Raw genomic sequence first — 20,132 nt, forward strand, 5'->3', positions numbered from 1 at the left:
CCCAAACTCACACACACACACACACACACACACACACTAACAACCTGTAACCACCTTAGATTGCCCTGAGATTGAGAAATGCACTTTGTCATTACATGTTTGGGTCTACCTGCTACTGTAGCCAAGCCCTCTCTAACCATTCCAGGATCATTTGAAACTGATACCAAATTATTTTCTTTCTTCCCTATCATCGCTAATAAGAATTTCTAACAAAAAGTCCTCTAAAACTTATAGGTTACAGACCCAAATGGACAAGATGAAGATACTAAGTACCTACAATTCCTGGAAGGAAACACTGTTAAATAACTGCTTTAAAAGAAAGAAAGAAGGGGCGCCTGGGTAGCGCAGTCCTTAAGCGTCTGCCTTTGGCTCAGGGCGTGATCCCGGCGTTCCGGGATCGAGTCCCACATCGGGCTCCTCCACTGGGAGCCTGCTTCTTCCTCTCCCACTCCCCCTGCTGTGTTCCCTCTCTCGCTGGCTGTCTCTCTGTCACATAAATAAATAAAATCTAAAAAAAAATAAAAATAAAAATAAAAAAAAAATAAAAGAAAGAAAGAAAGAAATAGGGGCACCTGGGGGGCTCGGTCAGTTAAGCATCTGCCTTCAGCTCAGGTCATGATCCCAGGGTCCTGGGATCAAACCCCACGGCAGGTTCCCTACTCAGCGGGGAGCCTGCTTCTCCCTCTGCCACTCCCCCTGCTTGTGTTCTCTCTGTGTGTCAAATAAATAAATAAAATCTAAAAAAAAAATCAATCAATCAATCAATCAAGGTAATTGTCTAGTACAAAAGTACCTGACCAGACAGACTGCTCCTAACAGGAACCACAGAGGGCAGTCTTGCTAACTAACTTACTGTGTCACCTAACCTCATCTTGTTAGTTCCCCACAAGCCTCCCACTTTTCTTGGAGTGGCTCTGTGAAGACGGACAAGTAGACACTTTCCCTCTTGGGTCTCCTAGGGAGATAGCAGGGTGCACTGCAATGTGGCCCATTACTGCAAGGATCTAGGTACTTCACAGGTCAAATTGCAAGCTGTGAGACCTAAGGGCCCAATTTAAGCAGTTATGGTATTATTTCCCAACTTCAGCACTGCGGAAAGTATTCGTTCAAGCCAGGAAGCACTTTGCAGTAATAAAACCATCCTGTAGGCCTCTGAGATACTTGTAACAATTATCCGTAAAACTATGCATTTAATATGCCTCATATGCAAATTATATGACTATAGTGTATTTCACTATATGTTATTATACTAGCGTCAACTGTCTGTGTGGGTATTAACATGTCTCCCACTGATGGACTGAAAGCTCTGTCGTCTGGTGGGAGGCAGGAGCAAGGGACTCGCTCGGCCCAGCACCCAACACATACCGCTCCATGTATAACTGGCCATCAGCAGATAAATGCACCACCACAGCGCTCCCCCACTTCCCTCCGTAGCAGCTTGGTTCTTCTTTGGCTTGGAAACCCTAAACACACTACCTTACAGCTCCTAAGTGCTTCACGGCTCCGGAAATTCCTTCACATATTCTCACTGGAACCTCACCCGATCCTATGACTTTAACCAGGGCTCAGAGGAGGCTTACATCAAGTCACAACACGGCTTCGACGGCACTTAGCTTTTCTGACTCCCCAGGGGCACTGTTCTTTCCCCTGTTAACGTTCCACCTTCCATATCCAGAAAGCTTTAAAGCAGCCTCTGAAAACTTCAGGTTTAATTTCTAGGTCACTTTTTTTCATCAGTGTGAAATGTCATTAACTGAAGACTTCATAACAAGCGAGTATTTAGAAAACGTAACTGGAAGGAAAATAATCACTAACTACAGTGAGCTCAAAATGGAAAAACTTCAAAATATTGCATCCCCGTTAGCACTGCAAGAAATCAACGCAGAAAGAAGACACTGCGGTCCTACCTCCCTTGATGGAGGTGCCTCTGATCGCCACATCCTGCTTCTCTAGAAACCCCAAAGGCCTAGGCTCGAAGGCCTGATCTTCCTCAGATCGTCTCACACTCTGCAAACACCTGCTCCCCCTGAAGAGACAGCATTCACTTATTAGAACACACAAAGACGGAGATGCAGGATTTTCACAAGGATAAGAAGGAACAGTGAAAAAAAGGAGAAACAAGAAAATGACTATTACAGACTATATTTTTATATATTTGAAAGGCTTTTCCTTCTTTCAATTCATTCCACAACCACTTTTAAGTTGTTACCATATCCCAGATTCATTATAAACACCATGAGGGCTTCCTCTCTTGGTATCTTGGTGTCAAATGCTGAACGATGAGCACACAAAACAGAAAAGATTTTGCCTGTCCATAAGGCAGAGAGCAAAACAATGACAAATCACCATACATAAGGCAATATAAGTGCTGCCCAAACAACGCATGGAGTGCTGAGAGTAAAGGGAACAGAGTAGGGATGTTGAAAAAGGCTTTATGAAGAGTTCAGCCTCGGAAGACGGGTAGGATTCACTAAGGCAAAAGAAACACTATGTACAAAAAGCAGAGAAATAGCACAGCATTGGTGCAGTGGGAAGTCGAATTGCGTTAGAACAAGAGGTTCACAGATGGGGGAGAAGCTGGAAAAGGAATCTGAAGGCACAGACTGTAAAGGTCCTTAAATAGAGCCCTAAAGAAATTGCGGGCTTTACCGTGTAGGCGATTCGGGGATTATCTAGTTTACCAGCAGGGCCAACGCAGAGTCAGATTAACACTCTATAACAGTCATCCTGGGAGCTGGGTACAGGATGGGTGGGTACAGAGACCGCCAGGAAAATCAGACAGAAAGCCACTTCCCTACCCAAGACGAGAGTTGGGAAAGGCCTGAGAGCAGCAGAGATAGGGAGGAGGGGAACAGGAAGGTCAACACATCTTTTTCGACAAGACTGAAAAGAACGATGAAAGAGAAGTGACAAAGGTAACTGACATTTCTAGCTGGAACCCAGAGGTCACGTCATTAACCACGTTAAGGAGTAAAAGAGAGACAGTGTTTTTGTTTTACTTGCTTTTTCCTGGAAGGGGAAGATGAAAGTTTCCAGTTTTGAAAGCAGTTGTTTGTTTTAAAGTTATCTGTGGGATACTGGGTTAAGCTCCAGGAAGAACTTTGAAATAGGAGACTGGTCCTCAAAAGGCATGTGAGTGACAGCTGAAACTATAAGACATGAGATGCTGTGATGACAGATTAATTTCTAGGAGTTAAGTGATTTCCAAGCCAGAAGGGCAAAGACAGAATCCAATTCAGTTTTCAAATAAAATCTGCCTAGAAGAATAGAGTGATATGAGAAGCAGAGAAAAGATGATGGCAGCAAAACTGAACTTCGACCAATACCAACAGTGTTCACACATTCACAGATCACAGAACATGTCAACGATCGGGACACCGATGACCGTAGCTGAATGCTCAGAACCATGAAATACAACGTAAGAGAAAGCAGAGAAGACAGCCACGTAGCAAATTCCAATGCCAATACTGACTACATGAGAAACGAGACAGGAAACAGCAGACCACAAATTCCAAAAGCCTGCAGAAAAGAAATGGGCAGCCCAACTGGGAAATCAGCAAGACCCAAGCACAGCTCCATCTGTCAGCTTACCGTACAGATTCCTTCCCTCTACACCAAGCTTTTGCTCTAAAAAATCACAAGGGCCACGGTCAGATTCGTATACGTTATCATCTAGTTATCTAAAGGGAGATACAGAAGCTCCGCTCCTAAGGAACACAGGAGAGGATCTTCATTGAGGGCACTAGGTAAGTAACCAATTATCTGGATTTGAAATATTCTTATAGTGCACCCAAGTGTCCCCATTTTGTTTTTAAAAACAGGGAAACTGGAGACATAAGGCAATAAAAGGTGGGGTTGTTTGTAATTAGGATGGGGCTGGGGGGCATGAGCAGCAAAAAATACGAAGTTACAAGATGCCTCAGCTTCCATTTGCACCAAACCAAGAGCGGCAGTAAAAGCAATGCTGGGCATGTTCTCAAACTTCATACATTTCAAAATACTTTTGTGCCCACCCTTTGCTGAAGTGGCAAGAGATAATGAACAATAACTTCGGCAAAACTGATACTGGACCCACTTCTGTCTCCAGTGACTACCCATATTACTCAGTAAATTAACCAAATTCAATCTGCTCGTTAGTGAAATGGGCTTGTTTGCATGGGTCCATACCAGAGGTCTCCTTTCACTGTATCTCCTTAATTTATATGAGCACAGTGCCAGGGCCCAGCAGGCACTCACTAGGTGCCACCATCCTTTGTTCCAGAGGACTTTATTACCTCTAGCTCCATGGGAAAATCACTAACTTCTTGAGGCATCAATTTCCCCACCTGTAATGATGCCTCACAGGGTTGTTTGCAGATAAATTAACGTACTCTGTAAACCATACAGCACAACACAAAATGTAAAGCATAACTGTTTCCAAGCCTGGCAAATAGTAGCAACTTCTGGACTGAAAACACCAGGAGATTTGAATGACTAGTGCCCAATAAGATCTGGTTGAGAATTCAGCACCTGCCCTAATCTCTCCCATCACCCCGTTCAGTTTGCTTAGATCTCAACGTACCCTCCACAAGACAAGCTCGAGGCCTTCCCACATCACCCTAATTTTCTTAATATTCAGGAAAGGGGGATTCAGATAAGGGAGCCTACAAATGAAAGAGTCGCCAGAGGACGCAATCAAATGACTCGCCCAAGGTCAAAACACCAGGGTAGAAAAGGAAATGCCGGCTTGTCAGCCACCGAGGCCACGTCCCCCGTGACTCCTGCAACCGACGGGGAACGACCAGCTCCCCCCTTCCCCAGCCGCAGGACGCAGTGTGGGGGCGACCCTCGCCCTCCTGCGTGCACGCCCCGCCGAGCCCCTCCAGCCTGGCCACCGGCTGCGGACCCGAGCTCCTGCACAGCTGCGCTGGTCCCGGGCCCCCACACCCCCCACGGAACTGCTCCTAGCCCCGCGAGGCCGGACCCCCGCTCAGGACCCCAAGAGCTTAAGTGTCCACACGACACGGCCCCGCCCGCGCTCCCTGCCTCGACCGCGGCCTCACGCACTATGGCGCTCCGGACCGGGCCTCCCGCCACCGCCGCCGTCGCCGCCGCCACCGCCGCCGGGCCCGGGCCGCCCGGCCTCCCAGTCCCAGCTTCCCCAGGGCAGCGCCAGCCAGAGCAGGCCGCAGACTTCCTCCGCCAGCTCCGCCCTAGCCGCAGCCCCGGGAAGAGCCCGCCGCCAGGACTGACAGACAGCCTGCATGTCCAATCGGAATGGCACGCGGAGGGGGCGTGCTGACGGACTGCTCCGGCGACCAATTGGAACGCGCTCCCCAGGGGGCGCGGCTACCGCTAGCGGGCCCCGCCCCGTCCGTGTTTCCGCTGGGGCCGAGGGGGCGAGTGGAAACTTTCCCAGAGTTCCTCCGAGCTCCCGCGGACCGGAGGAGGGGTCGCGGCGGGGTGGAGGCGGCCAGCTGAGGTTGGGTTAGGGAGGGGCTGAGGGTGGGGACGCGCGGGGCCCCACCCCCTCCCTGAGGGCCCGCGGCTGCCTAGCGACGGAAGGGCGGTGGTCCGGGTCGGAATCCCGGCCCCTCTAGCGTACAGCCCCGCGCGGGCTTCTCCTCCTCCGCCCTGCTGGCTGCGGTCGCGGCCGGGCGGGCCTTGCTGTAGAGGCCGGGCGGGCCTTGCTGCCGCTCGGAGCGAGCGCTGGCCCGGGGCCGGCTGGGCGGCAACACCCCTCACACCTGATGTAGCGCCCCAAAATGCAGCTCGTGCGGGCGGCAGCCTGGGAACGAGCCTCGGGTCCGTGAGCAACGCCGGGTCCGTGAGCAACGCCGGGCCCGCAACCCGGAGCGCGCGTCCGCCTAGGCCCGCGAGGCGAGACGTCCGCTGGAGGACCACAGCCGCGGAGAGCAGCAGGGGTCGGGGCGTCCCGGGGGCCGCCGGGGTCAGGGCTGGGGGTCCGCACGCCCCCTCCACTCCCGCCGGCGCCCGGGGCTATGGCGGCGCCCGGGGACCCGCGGCGGCTCTACCGGCTGGTGCAGGAAGGCCGGCTGTACGCCCTGAGGGAGGAGCTGAGGGGAGCTGGGCCCGCGGGCTGCCCGGGGCCCGCCGGGGACACCCTCCTGCACTGCGCCGCCCGCCACGGGCATCGGGACGTGCTGGCCTATCTGGTCGAGACCTGGGACATGGACATCGAGGCCGCCAACCGAGACTACAAGCGGCCTCTGCACGAGGCTGCTTCGCAGGGCCACCGGGACTGCGTGCGCTATCTGCTGGACAGAGGAGCCGCGGTCGACTGCCTGAAGAAAGCCGACTGGTAGGTGGCTGGGGTTCGTGCTCCACCCCCCACCCCCACTTCTCCGCAGAGTCATGGATTCCCGTGTACTTTGTCCGCCTCGACACCGTAGCTTCTGAGCCTCCCCCTGTAGGACAGATTACCCACTGCGAACAGTGGGGTACTCTTGGGGGATTAACGGTTCCAGTCCTCTGTTCCAAACCCTGTCCCTTCATGAAACAGTATGCAATATGATCAAACAATGAATTGTCTGTACTACTTGTAGCTTGAGGCTCGCCTAGCTAAATGACTACTTCACCAGTAGCATTGTTTTAACTTGTTATTTTGGAATAGAGGTTCACAGAAGGTTGCAAAGAAATGTTCAGGGAAGCCCCGTGCGCCCTTCCCCCAGACTCCCCCAAAGTTACCATCTTACGCAGCTGCAGTACAGTACCAAGACTGAGGAACTGGCATTGCTACCGTCGATGTCCTTATTCAGATTTCATCAGTTACACAGACACTTGGGTGCGTGTGGTGCTCCATGTGATTTTATCACATGAAGAGCCCGGCGTGAGCACCTCCACAGACAGGATGCCCAGCGCTACCATCGCACAAACCAATTGCATTTTGTTAGATCAGCATCATCTCCAGTACTCACTACGTGGGCCTCCTTAGAGGTGATAGCATCCTGAGATTCCTAAGGTAATGGAGTTCCTGCCTGCAAGTGATTCCTGATCTGGTATCAGTATGAACCACAGCAGACAGACTGATAGTTAAATAAAGTGCATCTTGCCGGCCGGGGTGGGGGGTCAGCATGGTTGTGTTTTGAGGGCTGCACTCTGGCTATGACTTATCACAAGACTGATTTTCTTCTGGGGCTGGTGAAATGGTCTATAGACCATGCCGAGAGACATATTACCTCATACATGCCTCAGAACAATTCTGTGGATAGGAAACTGGCCTCTCCCCAAAACACCATTAAAGAGGCAAAGTTCATTTGGGTATGTATGTGGGAGGTGTCGTTGCAGTGAGACATCTTTGCCCATTCTCATCTTTCTGGCTTTCTGCAATACCTTCCCTGCTTTTTCAATCATCTGGCCTTGCTCAAGATTTATTCCCTCTGTGAAGCCCTTCTGGAAGGTTCCAGGCTTCATTTTTCTGGGTTTCTCCCTCTTAATTTCTCATTCACTCTCATTACTACTTCCCCCCACAAAAGTGTTAGTAATCCATTAATATCATAGCAATCTTAGAAGATAGGTCCTAGATGTGCCCTTAGAGATCTCCTAGATACGGTGAGCTCCCACTGTGTGCCAGACATGGGTCTTAACCCACAGGAATCAGGAGGTAAATAAGACCTGCCCTTGCTTTCCAGGGTTTATGTCTCCCTCATTTTGCAGATGGGAAACCAGAAGCTCATGGAATTGAAATGGCTCATCCAAGATCACTTGTGAGAGGTGGAGGGATAGAGCCACCTCCCTTGATATTAATGTAGTTTATTCCCATAATTGTGGATACAAGTCAGTTCAGAAACTTACTATAATCACGCGTTCCATTTGTGTCACCAATGTATGCTCCTCATGGGTAGGCACTGTGTCAAATGTTCTTTTTTAGCCCTTTTGAGCACAGTTTAATTCATAGATGATTACTGATTGAAGTGAATGGGATAAGTCCAGCAGAGTACTTATTCAAATATTATTCAAGACAGGGATGCCTGGGTAGCTCAGTCGGTTAAGTGTCTGCCTTCGGCTCAGGTCATGATCCTGGGGTCCTGGGATGGAGTCCCACATGAGGCTCCCTGCTCAGTGGGGAGCCTGCTTCTCCCTCTCCCTCTGCCACTCCTCCTGCTTGTGTTCTCTCTCTCTTTCTCTCAAATAAATAAAGTCTTTAAAAAATATATTATTCAAGATAAACTATGGTTTTGATTAACTCTGTCTCAGTTTGGTCCCATAGACTAAACTTGTCCAGAAACAGGTTTGCCTCCTCAGTATTCCCCTCCTGCAGGCACACCTACATCCTAATCACTCTCCCTTTCTTATTTCTCCTGGCGCCTCACGGCAGCAGAGAAGTTACCAGTCAATACTGTTTTCCTGCTTCCCAGACCCCCTGAGTCATCTAGGTTTTCCCATCTCTGCCAAGGGCATGTGCTCTTCTGAACACCGGCCGCACACTTACTAACGTCTCAGCTGCCCTTCTGTCTGACAGTTTGTCCTGATTGGCCTTAGGACTCCTTTGATGATGGCCTGCACAAGGAAGAATCTGGAGGTGATCCAGGACCTTGTGGAACATGGCGCCAATCCACTTCTGAAGAACAAAGACGGCTGGAATAGTCTCCACATTGCCAGCCGAGAGGGTGACCCTCTGACCCTCCAGTACTTGCTCACTGTTTGCCCAGCCGCCTGCAAGACAGAGAGCAAAATCGGGAGAACTCCCCTGCACACGGCAGGTATGGCCCGGAGCTCTGCGGGGACGCAGGCACACATGTGCAGCCCACTCACCCGACCCTGCAGAACGCCTTCTGGTTAGGGGCACCCACAGGGCTGGAGGGGTTTGGAAACTAGAGGGCCAAGAGTAAGAGCAGCTTTGGGGTATTTCGGCATATAGTTTGTTCCTAAAGCTAATGGAACTTCGCACATAACATGTTCTTCTTTCTCATATTCATGTCTATCTGTCCTGTCCTCCCCAGTTTGTTGGAAAGCTCATTCTGTTCTTCACTGACTTTGACCTTGGGTAAGGCACTTAGTCTCTTAAGCAAATTTCCTCATCAACAAAAAAATGATGGTAATGATGCCCATATCACAAGGTTGTTGTAGAGTTTAAGGAACTCGGCCCAGTGCTCGACAGACAGCACAGACGAACTGGGTATGGCTTTTTCCAGGATCGTGTTTGCGTTGTCTTCGTTACCCACAGGAGGAAAAGAGACTATATTTCCATATGTCCTCAGCAACACGTCCCACAGTGCTCATCCATTTAAATAAATATGGGTACTTACTTGTAATTAAGTACCTGGGCTTGAGTGTCTTTGACTTATCTAGTGATAATGTCAATAAAAATGTGGGGTACAACTGAGTAATTATCCTTAAATCTGAATTATCTATTCATAGATTATTTTAAATTAGTGAAAAGCAAAATGTGCTGTGGTGTAAGACAACACGGATATTAAAGACCTCAAGAGTCCAGATCAAGAAATTTAAAAAATGATCTTTAGCGTTTTGGATAGTACATTGAATTAGAATACAGGGCCTTAGTTTCTCAAAACATCAATACCTGTGACATGACATAGTTTAGGAAATATGCATACAATTTTATAGCTACAGAGAGCAGTTAGGGACCAAGGAATTCTTTTTAAATCTTTAGAAATGAGTAGAAAAACTTTTCTGTGCTATGAATTGTTTGACTAGTTCCTCTAGAAACAATCAACACCTAGCCATTCACAGAAAACAGTGAAGAACAGATAGTTGAAATCTTTATTATTGAGTGTCATTCTCTTTAATAGGAGAATTACATTCCTGCTTATTTTGTCATGGATCATTATTAATAAGTTTTACATTTCCTGGGCAAAAACTGACCGGCCCTAAGGATTTGCAGCACAAAAGTGAGGAGAAAGTTTAGGATGAGAATTTTCCATGGAAGTGCTCACAGAGACAAGATAATTGAGTGTTGGCTAAGTGCCTGTTAAGTGAAAACATCATCGTTACCACTTACTCAGCTAAATTTTTATTTTTCTAGGATGGTAACAGTGTCCCTGATTTAATTACTGCTTGCCGTAAGTCGTAGCTAAAAGGATGGGGCAGAGAGAGGAGGAAAGAAGAGTTTTATACCTGCACTAAAAAGCTCTGACTCTCAACACTCTTCTCCCAGCAATGCATGGCTGTTTAGAGGCAGTAAAGGTGCTTCTACAGAGGTAAGAACAAAACAGCAAATGGAGGAAAGGATTGGCTAATTGTGGCAGTTAATATCGATGCTATAGGACAAGCTCAGAAAAATTGCTCAGAAAGAAACTAAAGCACCCAAAGAGAGATGAACAAAGGACATAAAGAATATAAAACAAAAATCACTAAGTAACACGAGGGGAAAAAAATCACCCATGTATCTGCTCATCGGCAAGTAATCATATCCTCAGTGCCTCACACCCACTAAGTGCTATACCATGTGCACGGGCTGCAAGAGAAGCCAGCCCGCACAGGTCCCCCTCATGGAACCCACCGACGGGCAGACAAGACTCACTGTTCACATCCTGTGAGTCTGAAGAGTACAAGGAATCGCAGGATCCCTCCAGGAACATATGCCAGGGAGACCCAGCTTGACTGGGAGTAAGGAATGTTGGCCCCTGGGATATTCAAGCTGTGATCTGAAGGAGACTGCAAGTGGGAGGCGGAGCAGCATTCCAGGCAGAGGTAACAGTCCCCGTGAATGCTCAGAGCCAAGAGAAAGCATGGTGCCTTAGTAAAGGGAAAGTTCCGTGTGTGCTGGTGCTCAGGAGTGACAGGGAAAACACACGATGAGGAAGGCCAGACTTAGGGAGGGCACGGGGCTATGTGAGGACCTCAGATTCTATTCTAAGCATATGCAGTGCCATTAAGCAGAGTGGAGGGTGGACGGTAATAAGAAATTTGCATTTTTCAGAGATCCTCTGGTTGGAAAATAGAGAATGGACTGGGGGGAAGCAGGAGCGGCTGCTGTGAATGTTGGGAGGCCATTGCAGTTCAACAGGAGAGAAATCATGGTAGCTGGAATAAGACGCTGACTGTAGGGGTGAAGAGAAAGACATACAGATACTTAAGAAGTAGAATCAAAGATGCAGGTGAATAATTTGACCAAGGGAATGAGGAAGGAGAAGTCAAGGATGACAGGTTTCTTGAGCACCTGGTGATGGTGCTGGTGCCATTTACTGAGAAAGAGAGCACTGGAGGAGGAGCAGGTTTGCCGGGAAGATGATAATTTCACTTTTGGACACGTTGAGTTGCATGTACCTGTAAGGCACCCAAGCAGAGATGTCGACTGGCCAGCTACAGACAAGGATCTGAAGCCCATAGGAGGGGTGTGAGCTGAGAAACAAATGTGGGCATCATCAACATAGAAATAACAACTGAATTCATGATAGTGGAAGAGATTACCTGAGCAGATACTGAATAATAAGAAGAGAACAGGGCTTAATGCAGTGCTATGAGGGAGCAAAGGTCCTACTGTGAATGGAGGAGAGAAGAGGCCTCCACGAGGTCATAACAAAGCTGTAATTTGAAGTGAAGAAGGGAGAACCAGTGTTCCAAGCAGAGGAGATCAGCAAATGCCAAGGCAGCAAAGAGCTGAGCAACTGAAGGAGAAGATAATGAGCAAGAAGAGGGTAGGACAGATAGGACCATAATGAAGGTAGAACAGGTGGGAAGGGGGGCCAAGAAGGCAGGATGGATAGGACCCTGAAGGTAAGAACAGAAGAAGAGAGGAGAGGATGGAGGTCGGATGGGGAGGAACAGAAGAGGGTAGATCAGGTGGGAGGCAGGACCAAGAAAAGAAGACCAGGAAGAAGGTAAGAAGAAAAGCAGGGGGGACAGGTGGGTGGTAAGAATCTAAAGAAGAGAGGACCATGGAGAAGATAAGAATGGAAGAAGGTAGGTCACATAGGAGGTAGGAACAGTAAGAAGGTAGGGCAGTAAGGAAGGAGGGAATGGAAGGTACGATGGATAGGACCATGGAGAAGATAGGATCAAAAGATGATGGGAGGAGGGGAGAGGTGGGATCGTGGGAACAGTTGGAATGGAAGAAGGTTGGTCAGGTAGGAGGCAGGCCATCTGGGACCATAAAGAAGGTAGAAACAGAAAGATCGGGTAGGAGGTAGGACCGTGGAGAAAGTAGGAACAGAAGGTCATCAGGTTGGAGCAGGACTTGAGAACAAGGTAGGACACGTCTGAACGTGGAGAAGGTGGGAAGGAAAGCAAGTATATCAGATGGGAGGCAGAACTGAGAAGAGAGGACCAAGAGGAAGGTTGGACCGATAGGATCGTACAAAGGACAGATAAGAGCTGTAATTACGGTTGAAATGGATGAAGATAGGTCAGCTAGAAAGACTGTGGAGAAGGTAAGAACAGAAGAGAGGAGAAGTAGGAACAGAAGAAGGTAGGTCAGGTAGGAGGCAGGACCAAGGAGAAAGTAGGACAGATAGGATCATAGAGAAGGTAGGAACAGAAGAAGGTAGGTCCATTTGGAGTCAGGACTGAGAGAAGAACCAGGAAGACGGCAGGACTGGTAACTGTGAGGAAGGTAGGAACGAAAGGAGGTCATGTTGGAGGCTGAATTAAGAAAAAGGACAGATAGAAACAGAGAGGACAGGATAGCGGAGTAGGTGGGGAAAGAAAAGGGCAGAATCAAGATGAAGATAGGACCAGTGGGAGGTGAGACTGAGCAGAAGGTGAGGTGAGCAGGACCTGGAAGGAGGTGGAACAGGAAGAAGGGCATGGGAAGGAGGTGGAAGGAGGAGGAGGACCAGGAAGGAGGCTGGTGGCCCAGAGGAGCCTGGGGAGATGAGCAGGTGCCACCTTATCCCGGTAGGATCATGAGGGTTTAGATTGTCCTTTGTGATTGGGCGATAAAGGTTTCAAGCAGGAGTGGCCATACCGAGGGTGGTCCTGTGGCTGTGAGATCAGTTAGCAAGGCAGGAGCCACAGCGGGAGAAGTGGACCCGGGACTGAGATTTTGGTAACAGGCTAGTCACGAGGGGGAGACGATGCCCGTAAACGGGGAGAGGAAGTCTGAGGAGGGGCCGTTTGGGGGACAGGGACTGCGCTCCGGTCTCCGCAGCGCCTGTTTGCAGCGGGGACCCCCATCTGACCTGCTGCTTTGGGTCCGGGCGGCAGGTGCCAGTACGAAGCTGACTGCGCCGACAGCTGTGGCTGCACACCCTTCATGGACGCGGTTCAGTGCGGACACATCGACGTGGCCAGGCTGCTGCTCGAGCAACACAAGGTATAGAAATGGCTCTTCCTACAAGTCTCAGATCAGGGAGCACCTCTGGTGTGGGGTCAGTGTCGTGGTGGGCAAGGGGGAGGCAGACGTCCTGGTTCGGGGCCCCTGTGAGGCTCACATGTGTGATGCGCGGGGAGCAGTTAGAGGACAAGGAGGATCCAGTAAGCAGCTGGTCCACAGAAATGACCGGAGGCCACCCGCCAAGGGTGCTGTGGCCAGAGTGTGGCATCCTCCCCGTGTTTGGCCAGAGAGGCCTTGGGGATCCGGCAGGAGGTCCCTGCTCCTCACGTGTGGCCTCCTCTCCCCCGCCCACCAGGCTTGCTGGGCCGCACGGGACGCCCTGGGCGCGCAGGCTATCCACAGGGCGGCCGTCACCGGGCAGGACGAGGCCCTCCGCTTCCTGGTGTCCGAGCTGGGCGCCGACGTGGATGCCAGGGCAGCACCCAGCCTCCTGGCGCCACTGCATTTCGCCGCTAAGGTTTGTCTCTCCGGGAAGACCTTCCCTCTGTGGGATGTCCAGGCTTTAGTTCACAGCTGTCCTTGTTCCGTTTTTAGAAATAACATAATGTCATTTGCAGCCCTAAGAATCCCCCGTGTGAAGTCCTACTGCTCTGTCCTTAAACTAGATTCCAGAAGTGAACATTTCTGCAGCAAGGCTCACGGCTTACACCCCGGGTTTCAAGTGTTAGGAGTGTTTTTTTTTTTTTTTTAAAGATTTTATTTATTTATTTGACAGAGTCAGAGACAGCCAGCGAGAGAGGGAACACAAGCAGGGGGAGTGGGAGAGGAAGAAGCAGGCTCCCAGTGGAGGAGCCTGATGTGAGGCTCGATCCCAGAACGCCAGGATCATGCCCTGAGCCGAAGGCAGACGCTTAACCGCTGTGCCACCCAGGCGCCCCTAGGAGTGTTTTGTGGGTTATCTTCAGCCTCTTCAGCCTGGCTACCTGCCCCGACTGGCTTTTCCAGCAGCAACAGGAATAATTATTTCCTGAAAACGGCACTCTCCCGTCCCGCAGGAAGGCAGTGGAGAGACGAGGGTGCCCCGAGCGTGGCAGAGGCCGCAAGGGGATGGATGGGACTTGGAGCCATGATTCCCTGTCTCCCCGGGTACTCATGGACTGGCCGGCTGGACAGGAACCCTGTTAACTGCTTGGTAAACGGTGACGCACACTGTGACGAGCGTCCAGGACAGGTCAAGGTCTCCCCGTTTATCTTTGCTCTGAAATTCCAGCAAAGAGCATGTTTGCTGGGAGAGATTCCACAAGCATGCGTTCCGTGTGAATCAAGACGCACGCTCCCGCCTGCAGTAGGCGGTAATTAGGCCTACAGAGTAGATCCTCTGTATTTTAATAACCATACGTCACCAAAATCTGGGTTTGACAGTTTACACTCAAACCTGAGAGCCGTGTGAGTCTCCTCTAGATGTCAAAATTGCATTTTAGAGGCTGAGTATTTTAGAAAAAGTACCTAACATGCATTAGTTTGTGTTTAAAGACTTGTTTGTGTGCTCGTCACGGGATAACAAGTGTATTTCAACCCTCAGGAAGGACACGTGAGCACGGTCCAGGTGCTCCTATCCTTGGGTGCTGACATCAACTCCAAAGATGAAAGAAACCGATCAGGTACGGCTTCGTGTCCCGCGTGCCTGGGGAGTGACTGGTAATCCATGTAGACGATACACGGACTTCGATATTAAAAACACTGGTTTCGTACTACTCCTCCAGTAGCTCGTCACCCCTTCTTTGAGACAACACGTTTGCAAAGCTCTGGAAATGTCGCTGTTGCCATGGCGATGGCGGGGACTGCAGCCTGTCACTGCTGTTCTACTTTGCACCACGACCGTGTGTGCACCTGGAAGCACTTGCTACGTCCGCCATGCTGCTGGCCACCCGTAGTTCATATTTTTCATAGGTTGTCTCTCTTTGGAGTGCATTTAAAAACGAGAATCACTATAATTTCTTTTTAAGATTTATTTATTTATTTGGGGTGTGCAGAGGGAGAGAAAGAATCCCAAGCAGACTCCCCACTGAGCAGGGAGCCCGATGCGGGGCTTGATCCCAGGACCCTGAGATTGTGACCTGAGCTGATGCTTAACAATTGAGCCACCCAGGCATCCCACTATAATTTTTTAAACTTGAGACCCAGAAAGATTTCCAGACCTAATTCTTTAGACTCGGGTTAGAGTAAGCCCTCCCATGATTCTGTGCACCACGGCCACCCGGGAAGCCCTCTGAGATGCTTAGACCTCCCTCCGAGGCTGCGCAGGATGGTCACTAAGCCCAGGGACGCAAGACTTTGTCGGCAGAATGCGGGATCCCAGGGCTCACAGCACCAGGAACCTTGAGCGTTAGTTTTCAAAGGGAAAGACGTGTCCCTTTTTCTTTTCGTCATGACATTCTCATTTGTGGCGATATTTTTACTGACACGGAGAATTCACAAAACTTTTAAAATGGTTTCTGTGCCGTTTAAAGTCGCCTGTTCGTGACCTTGCTTCATTGCTTTAGGCAAAAATCTCTTAAAGTCTCTAATTGGTTGATATTTTTAAAATCATTTCCAACCCAGTCAGGCTAGAAGGGAAAGTGCTCTGGTCCTGTACAGGCGAGGGCGCAGGGACTAATCACAGAGATACAAAATCTGCGTAGCGGAAGGAGTTTTGTTTTGGGGAGTTGCTGCGGGGTCCTGCTCCAAGTCCGTGTGGCTTCTGTCTCCACGCAGCCCTGCACCTGGCCTGCGCCGGCCAGCACACAGCCTGTGTCGAGCTCCTCCTGCGGTCCGGGCTGAGCGACTCTGCAGACGTCTCGGGCACCCTGGCTCAGCAGCTCGCTCACAGCGCAGACGTCCTTCAGTGCTTTGACCGCCGCCCCGCATCCTGAGGGTGCTTCTGAGAGAGGACAGCGACACGCACCGTGACCACATCCTGCTGCTGCCGTTGTTGGGGTCTCCAGCCAGCAGCCCCGGCTGCCCCTCTCTGGCGCGACCCCAGGCCATGAGGATGTTGGCTCCCGAGCCATGTGACCCACACGCAGAGTCTTACATGACCCGGATTCCGCTTTTTCTGCCCTTCTTGCGGAATTAGGGGATGTTCACGAAGTCAGTGTCTGGAGCCCTGAGAGAAGCACGTGACCCGCGTGAAGGTAACACAGAGTACGTGTTCGCGTAAATACGTCAGGTGTTCCATGAGTAATGTTATGGGGGAAGGCAACGACAATGATGTTAACAGTACAAGAGCCGTAAACGTAAGGGGCCTGCTGCTTCCTTCCCCCCTCGCTTCTTCTTGGTCATTACAGTGGCTTCACTTTGGTTCTGTAGCCAGGATGGAGATGCCTACACAGACATTTGCGAGGAAATAATGGTAATATTTGTACATTCTAAGCACTGCTAGTTAAGCTAGAACGTTTCAATCTTGAGGTTATTTTTTAAGGTTCTGCGTTGGATTTCTTCAGATAATAAACACACCTAAAAAATGCAGCTAAGATATTTTCCAAACTTTTCTGCCTCAGTTGAAGAATGGAATTTGTTCTTAAAATGCACACCCCATTTCCTGTCCCAGCCACCTACCCGCTAGAGCCTGTCAGTGTGGAGGACACTTGACATCATAACTCCAAAAATCCTGTAGCAGACTGAAGGGAGGCTATGTCCTCAGGCATTCCAATTCTCTTCCTTTTTCCTTTTGCGGGGAGGGGATGAAGGTCATTTTTGCTGGGTCACAAAGAATAATTAGTCCAGGTCAATCTTAGAAAATCACAAGCCAGACTCGATCCTCCTGCTGGTCGTGAACCAGTAAGGACGTACTGCATGCCCGCCCAGCCTGAGCATCGTGCTGGGCCGGGGAAGGAGCAAGACTTTCCCGCTCTTCGTCATCCCAGACAGCACGAGCTGGGTCCCAGTCTGAACAGCCAACACCTGCTGGTGTCATCTGTCTCGTGACCTCTACGTGGCGCCCCGTGTGATCTGTGCCGGTTCAAGTTTCACTTCCTGCTGCTTCAGGGATCCACCCCATGTTGCTGCCCTTTGGCTCTGAAGATGGTCCTGTGACCTGTGGGAGGACAGAAGGGCGGGCGTGGTGCCGGCCATCCTCCCCATGCACACGCGTTGCAGCTTCTGATTCGTCGTGGCTCCACGCGGAGTCCCTGCACACCTGCAGCTGCGCGTCTGCCCCACAAACCAGCGGCGCTTGTGGTGCGTGAGGCCGCGCTTTTGCTCCCCGCGCGTCTGACTCTGTTCTGTGGTGTAGACTGTGGCTGCTGAAGCTTCTCGAGGACCAGGGACCATGGTGTGGACGCCAGTGGTGGTGATTGTGGCAAAAGCCGCAGGGACAGCCCAGAGACAGTCTACCTCTGGGGTCACCACGCTAGGAGGGAGTCGTGCCCTCACTTCCTAATCGTGGGTGCTTGACTCACCTTCTGGGGAGTCCCCACCAGGCAACCCGATCTAAAACTGCATCCCCTCCTCCAGCATTTCTAGCCTCCTGTCCCTTGCTTGCTTTCTCCTTGTTAGCACTTACCACCGCCAGGTACACCACGCATCGTGAGTCCCGTTCTTCATTTACTGCGTGTCTCCCCCACTGTGCCACCAGCTCCAGGCGGGACTTTGTCTCCCTTGTTCACTGGCTATCTACACAGCCTGGACAGTGCCTGATACGATATTATGTGGTCAACGAGTGAATGGTGATTCGTGTTTCTTGAACACGTACTGTGTCCTGGACGCAGTGCTGAGTGCCTTACCCACACAGTCTCTCTGTGTCCCCCTCGTTACGACTCCGCCCCCGGCACCCTTTCTCTGCCAGACTTCTGCAGCCGGTCCCCCCAGCTCACAGACGCTGGCCCCTCGCTGCTGCTCTGCGGTGTAACCAGGGCCTTGCTGACTGACACACGGAGCAGTGTATTTGTAGCCCTCATGTTGCTGATCCTTCCACTTCAGTGTGACTGTTGCTCTGAATCCCTCCTGCCTTCTGGAAGCCCGTGCCTTGTAGTGGCTGGTAACGCACGCCTGGGTTTTTTGACTTTCCATCTCTGTGTCCGTCGTGAGCACCTGTTTTAGGGCCTGTCCTGAAAAGCTGCTGTGCCCCTGCTTGTGTCTGCTCACTCTGTATGTGCTCCTTGGCCGTCTTGTCTGTGTTGGACCCCACTGCTCCTCGTGGGGACACTCCACCCCTGTCACCCTGGTCTGTTCTAGGCCGTCCCAACTCAGTTTATCCGAAACCTACACTCTCCGTAAGCTGCTTACACATGTACCCAGCTGGCCGCTACCATCTCTAAAGCTGGAAGCCAGGAATCCGTGACTCCCAGGTTCAAGACCTCCGGCTATCATCCAGACCACGGTGATATCCTAACTGTGCCCTTAACCCCTACCCTGGGCCCGCCTTCCTCAACGCCGTCCCCCGCGTGGCTGTCCCAGAGCTCTCACCAAGGTGACCAGAGTGCTGACCGCTGACATGTTTCCCCGCCTGCCTCCACAAGGGCTGTTGGCTGGTCCTGCAAGTGCCCCTGACCCACCATGAGGGTCTGTTCCTAAGACAGATCAGGGCAGAAGCCTCTGGAAGGAGATAGAAATAAGAAAGAATTGCAATCGTTTGAAAATAGATACGGCCTAATGTACATTTTTGGAAAAAATATGCAAGAAAATATTCACAAGACAAAATAAAAAGGAGCTCTTAAAATGGAAAAGAAATTACACAAGTCAGGCCAAAAACTGAAAACTCCATGAAGGGAGCCCAGGTGAGGGGACGTGGGGTGTGATTCCCATGCTCTCTGCTGGAGACGGCCAGCAGGGGGCAGACCCGAGAGCTGACCGTGGAGTTCCGCCAGTTTGCAAGGCTCACAGGATGTACAAAACAGTGAAGGAGAAACAGAAATCGTCTATTTCCCACTACTCAGAAATAACCACCCTTATTTCCTCCTGGTCTTTAAGTGTACATGTTGGAGGTGACGCCGTGCGCACAGTCTCACCTAACTTTAGGTCTGAAGCGTATCCTAACATTCTGCAAAACTTTGCATAATTTTATTTTAATCACTAATGCTTCTTGGAGTTGCTGTCTGTATTTATTCTCTGACATTGTCATTTTTGTTTTGCTTTGGTAAGAGAGGACCTGGGACATCAGTGAAGCCCTTGTACTCGACGGTAGGCAGAGGCAGGGCCGTCAGAACTGGAAAAGGCTCGGGTCTGATCCCAGGTCAGGGCCATGTGAGCCCGGGAGACGGAGGGGCCAGCGGGGACAGGGGGGCCTGCACTCTTGGAGATGCTGAGTGGTGAGAAGAAAGAGCTAGGAAGACTGTTTAACAGCACAGGTTTACTCAGGGTGAGACCCTAGTGTTTCAGGCTCCAATAAGGGCTGCTTTTGGGGGACAGATGAAGGCTTGTTGGTGGAGGTGGGCTCTGCAGAAGGTGGGGAAGGAGGGGGAAGGGAGCCCGAAAGCCCCCAGGGGCGGGACGCCTGGATCAGGATCAGGATCAGGTGCACACGAGAAGGAAGACGGGATGACAAGGAGGAAGTTTCCGGTGCAACCGTGTGCATGGCTCATTTAACATCAGTATTTGGAGGAATTGGGGTTTGTGGAACCCAAGGGTTAGTGTTGGGGTCTTTATAGATTTTTAAAAACGGCTTTCCTGAGCCAGCAAGGGTGTGGAGGACATCAGCGCCCACTTAGAGGATGATGTGGTTTTTACTGGGAAGGAATGAGGCCAAAGGGAGGGCCCGGCTGTGGTGGGAAGGACTTGCTGGGTGTGCGTGATGGAGGCCTGTCACAGCCAGAGTCTCAGTTCCAATGACTGTCCCTGAGAGGAGCCCTGGGGAGGGATCACGTGATGAGCCACCTGCCTCTGCCCGCCTCTAAAGGACCCCGCGGACTCAAGCATGAGGAGCGTCCTGGGCACCAGAAGCCACATCTGGAAATACAGCAGTCCTAATCCCCTCGTG

The 20,132-nt window shown here is 50.9% G+C and overlaps 2 protein-coding genes across 3 annotated transcripts in view; one reads left to right on the forward strand and one right to left on the reverse strand.

Annotated features, from left to right (window-relative positions):
• Positions 1-5,062, reverse strand: part of FBH1 (F-box DNA helicase 1) — a 48,949-nt gene extending 43,887 nt beyond the window's left edge. For both annotated transcript variants that reach the window (XM_040645458.1, XM_040645457.1), the window contains exon 1: positions 5,047-5,062. In XM_040645458.1, coding sequence (XP_040501392.1) covers position 5,047 — 1 coding nt within the window. In that variant the 5' untranslated portion in view covers positions 5,048-5,062. The remainder of the gene's footprint in view (positions 1-5,046) is intronic.
• Positions 5,063-5,427: 365 nt separating this feature from the next.
• On the forward strand, positions 5,428-16,684 carry ANKRD16 (ankyrin repeat domain 16). The gene is made up of 7 exons (XM_008705447.2): positions 5,428-6,301; positions 8,482-8,702; positions 10,118-10,160; positions 13,108-13,216; positions 13,533-13,694; positions 14,760-14,838; positions 15,932-16,684. Exons 1-7 carry the CDS (start codon positions 5,982-5,984, stop codon positions 16,087-16,089), a joined length of 1,092 nt encoding a protein of 363 aa, XP_008703669.2. The 5' UTR covers positions 5,428-5,981; the 3' UTR covers positions 16,090-16,684.
• Positions 16,685-20,132: the final 3,448 nt, after the last annotated feature.

This window comes from Ursus maritimus, unplaced genomic scaffold (genome assembly GCF_017311325.1).
Source record: "Ursus maritimus isolate PB19 unplaced genomic scaffold, ASM1731132v1 scaffold_31, whole genome shotgun sequence".
Lineage (NCBI taxonomy): Eukaryota > Metazoa > Chordata > Mammalia > Carnivora > Ursidae > Ursus > Ursus maritimus.

Excerpts from the sequence above, each read along its gene's own strand:
- ANKRD16 (XM_008705447.2), top strand. The coding sequence starts at position 5,982 with ATGGCGGCGCCCGGGGACCCGCGGCGGCTCTACCGGCTGGTGCAGGAA. Across the intron at positions 6,302-8,481 it reads TGCCTGAAGAAAGCCGACTG|GACTCCTTTGATGATGGCCT; the intron begins GTAGGTGGCTGG and ends GATTGGCCTTAG. Across the intron at positions 13,695-14,759 it reads CACTGCATTTCGCCGCTAAG|GAAGGACACGTGAGCACGGT; the intron begins GTTTGTCTCTCC and ends TTCAACCCTCAG.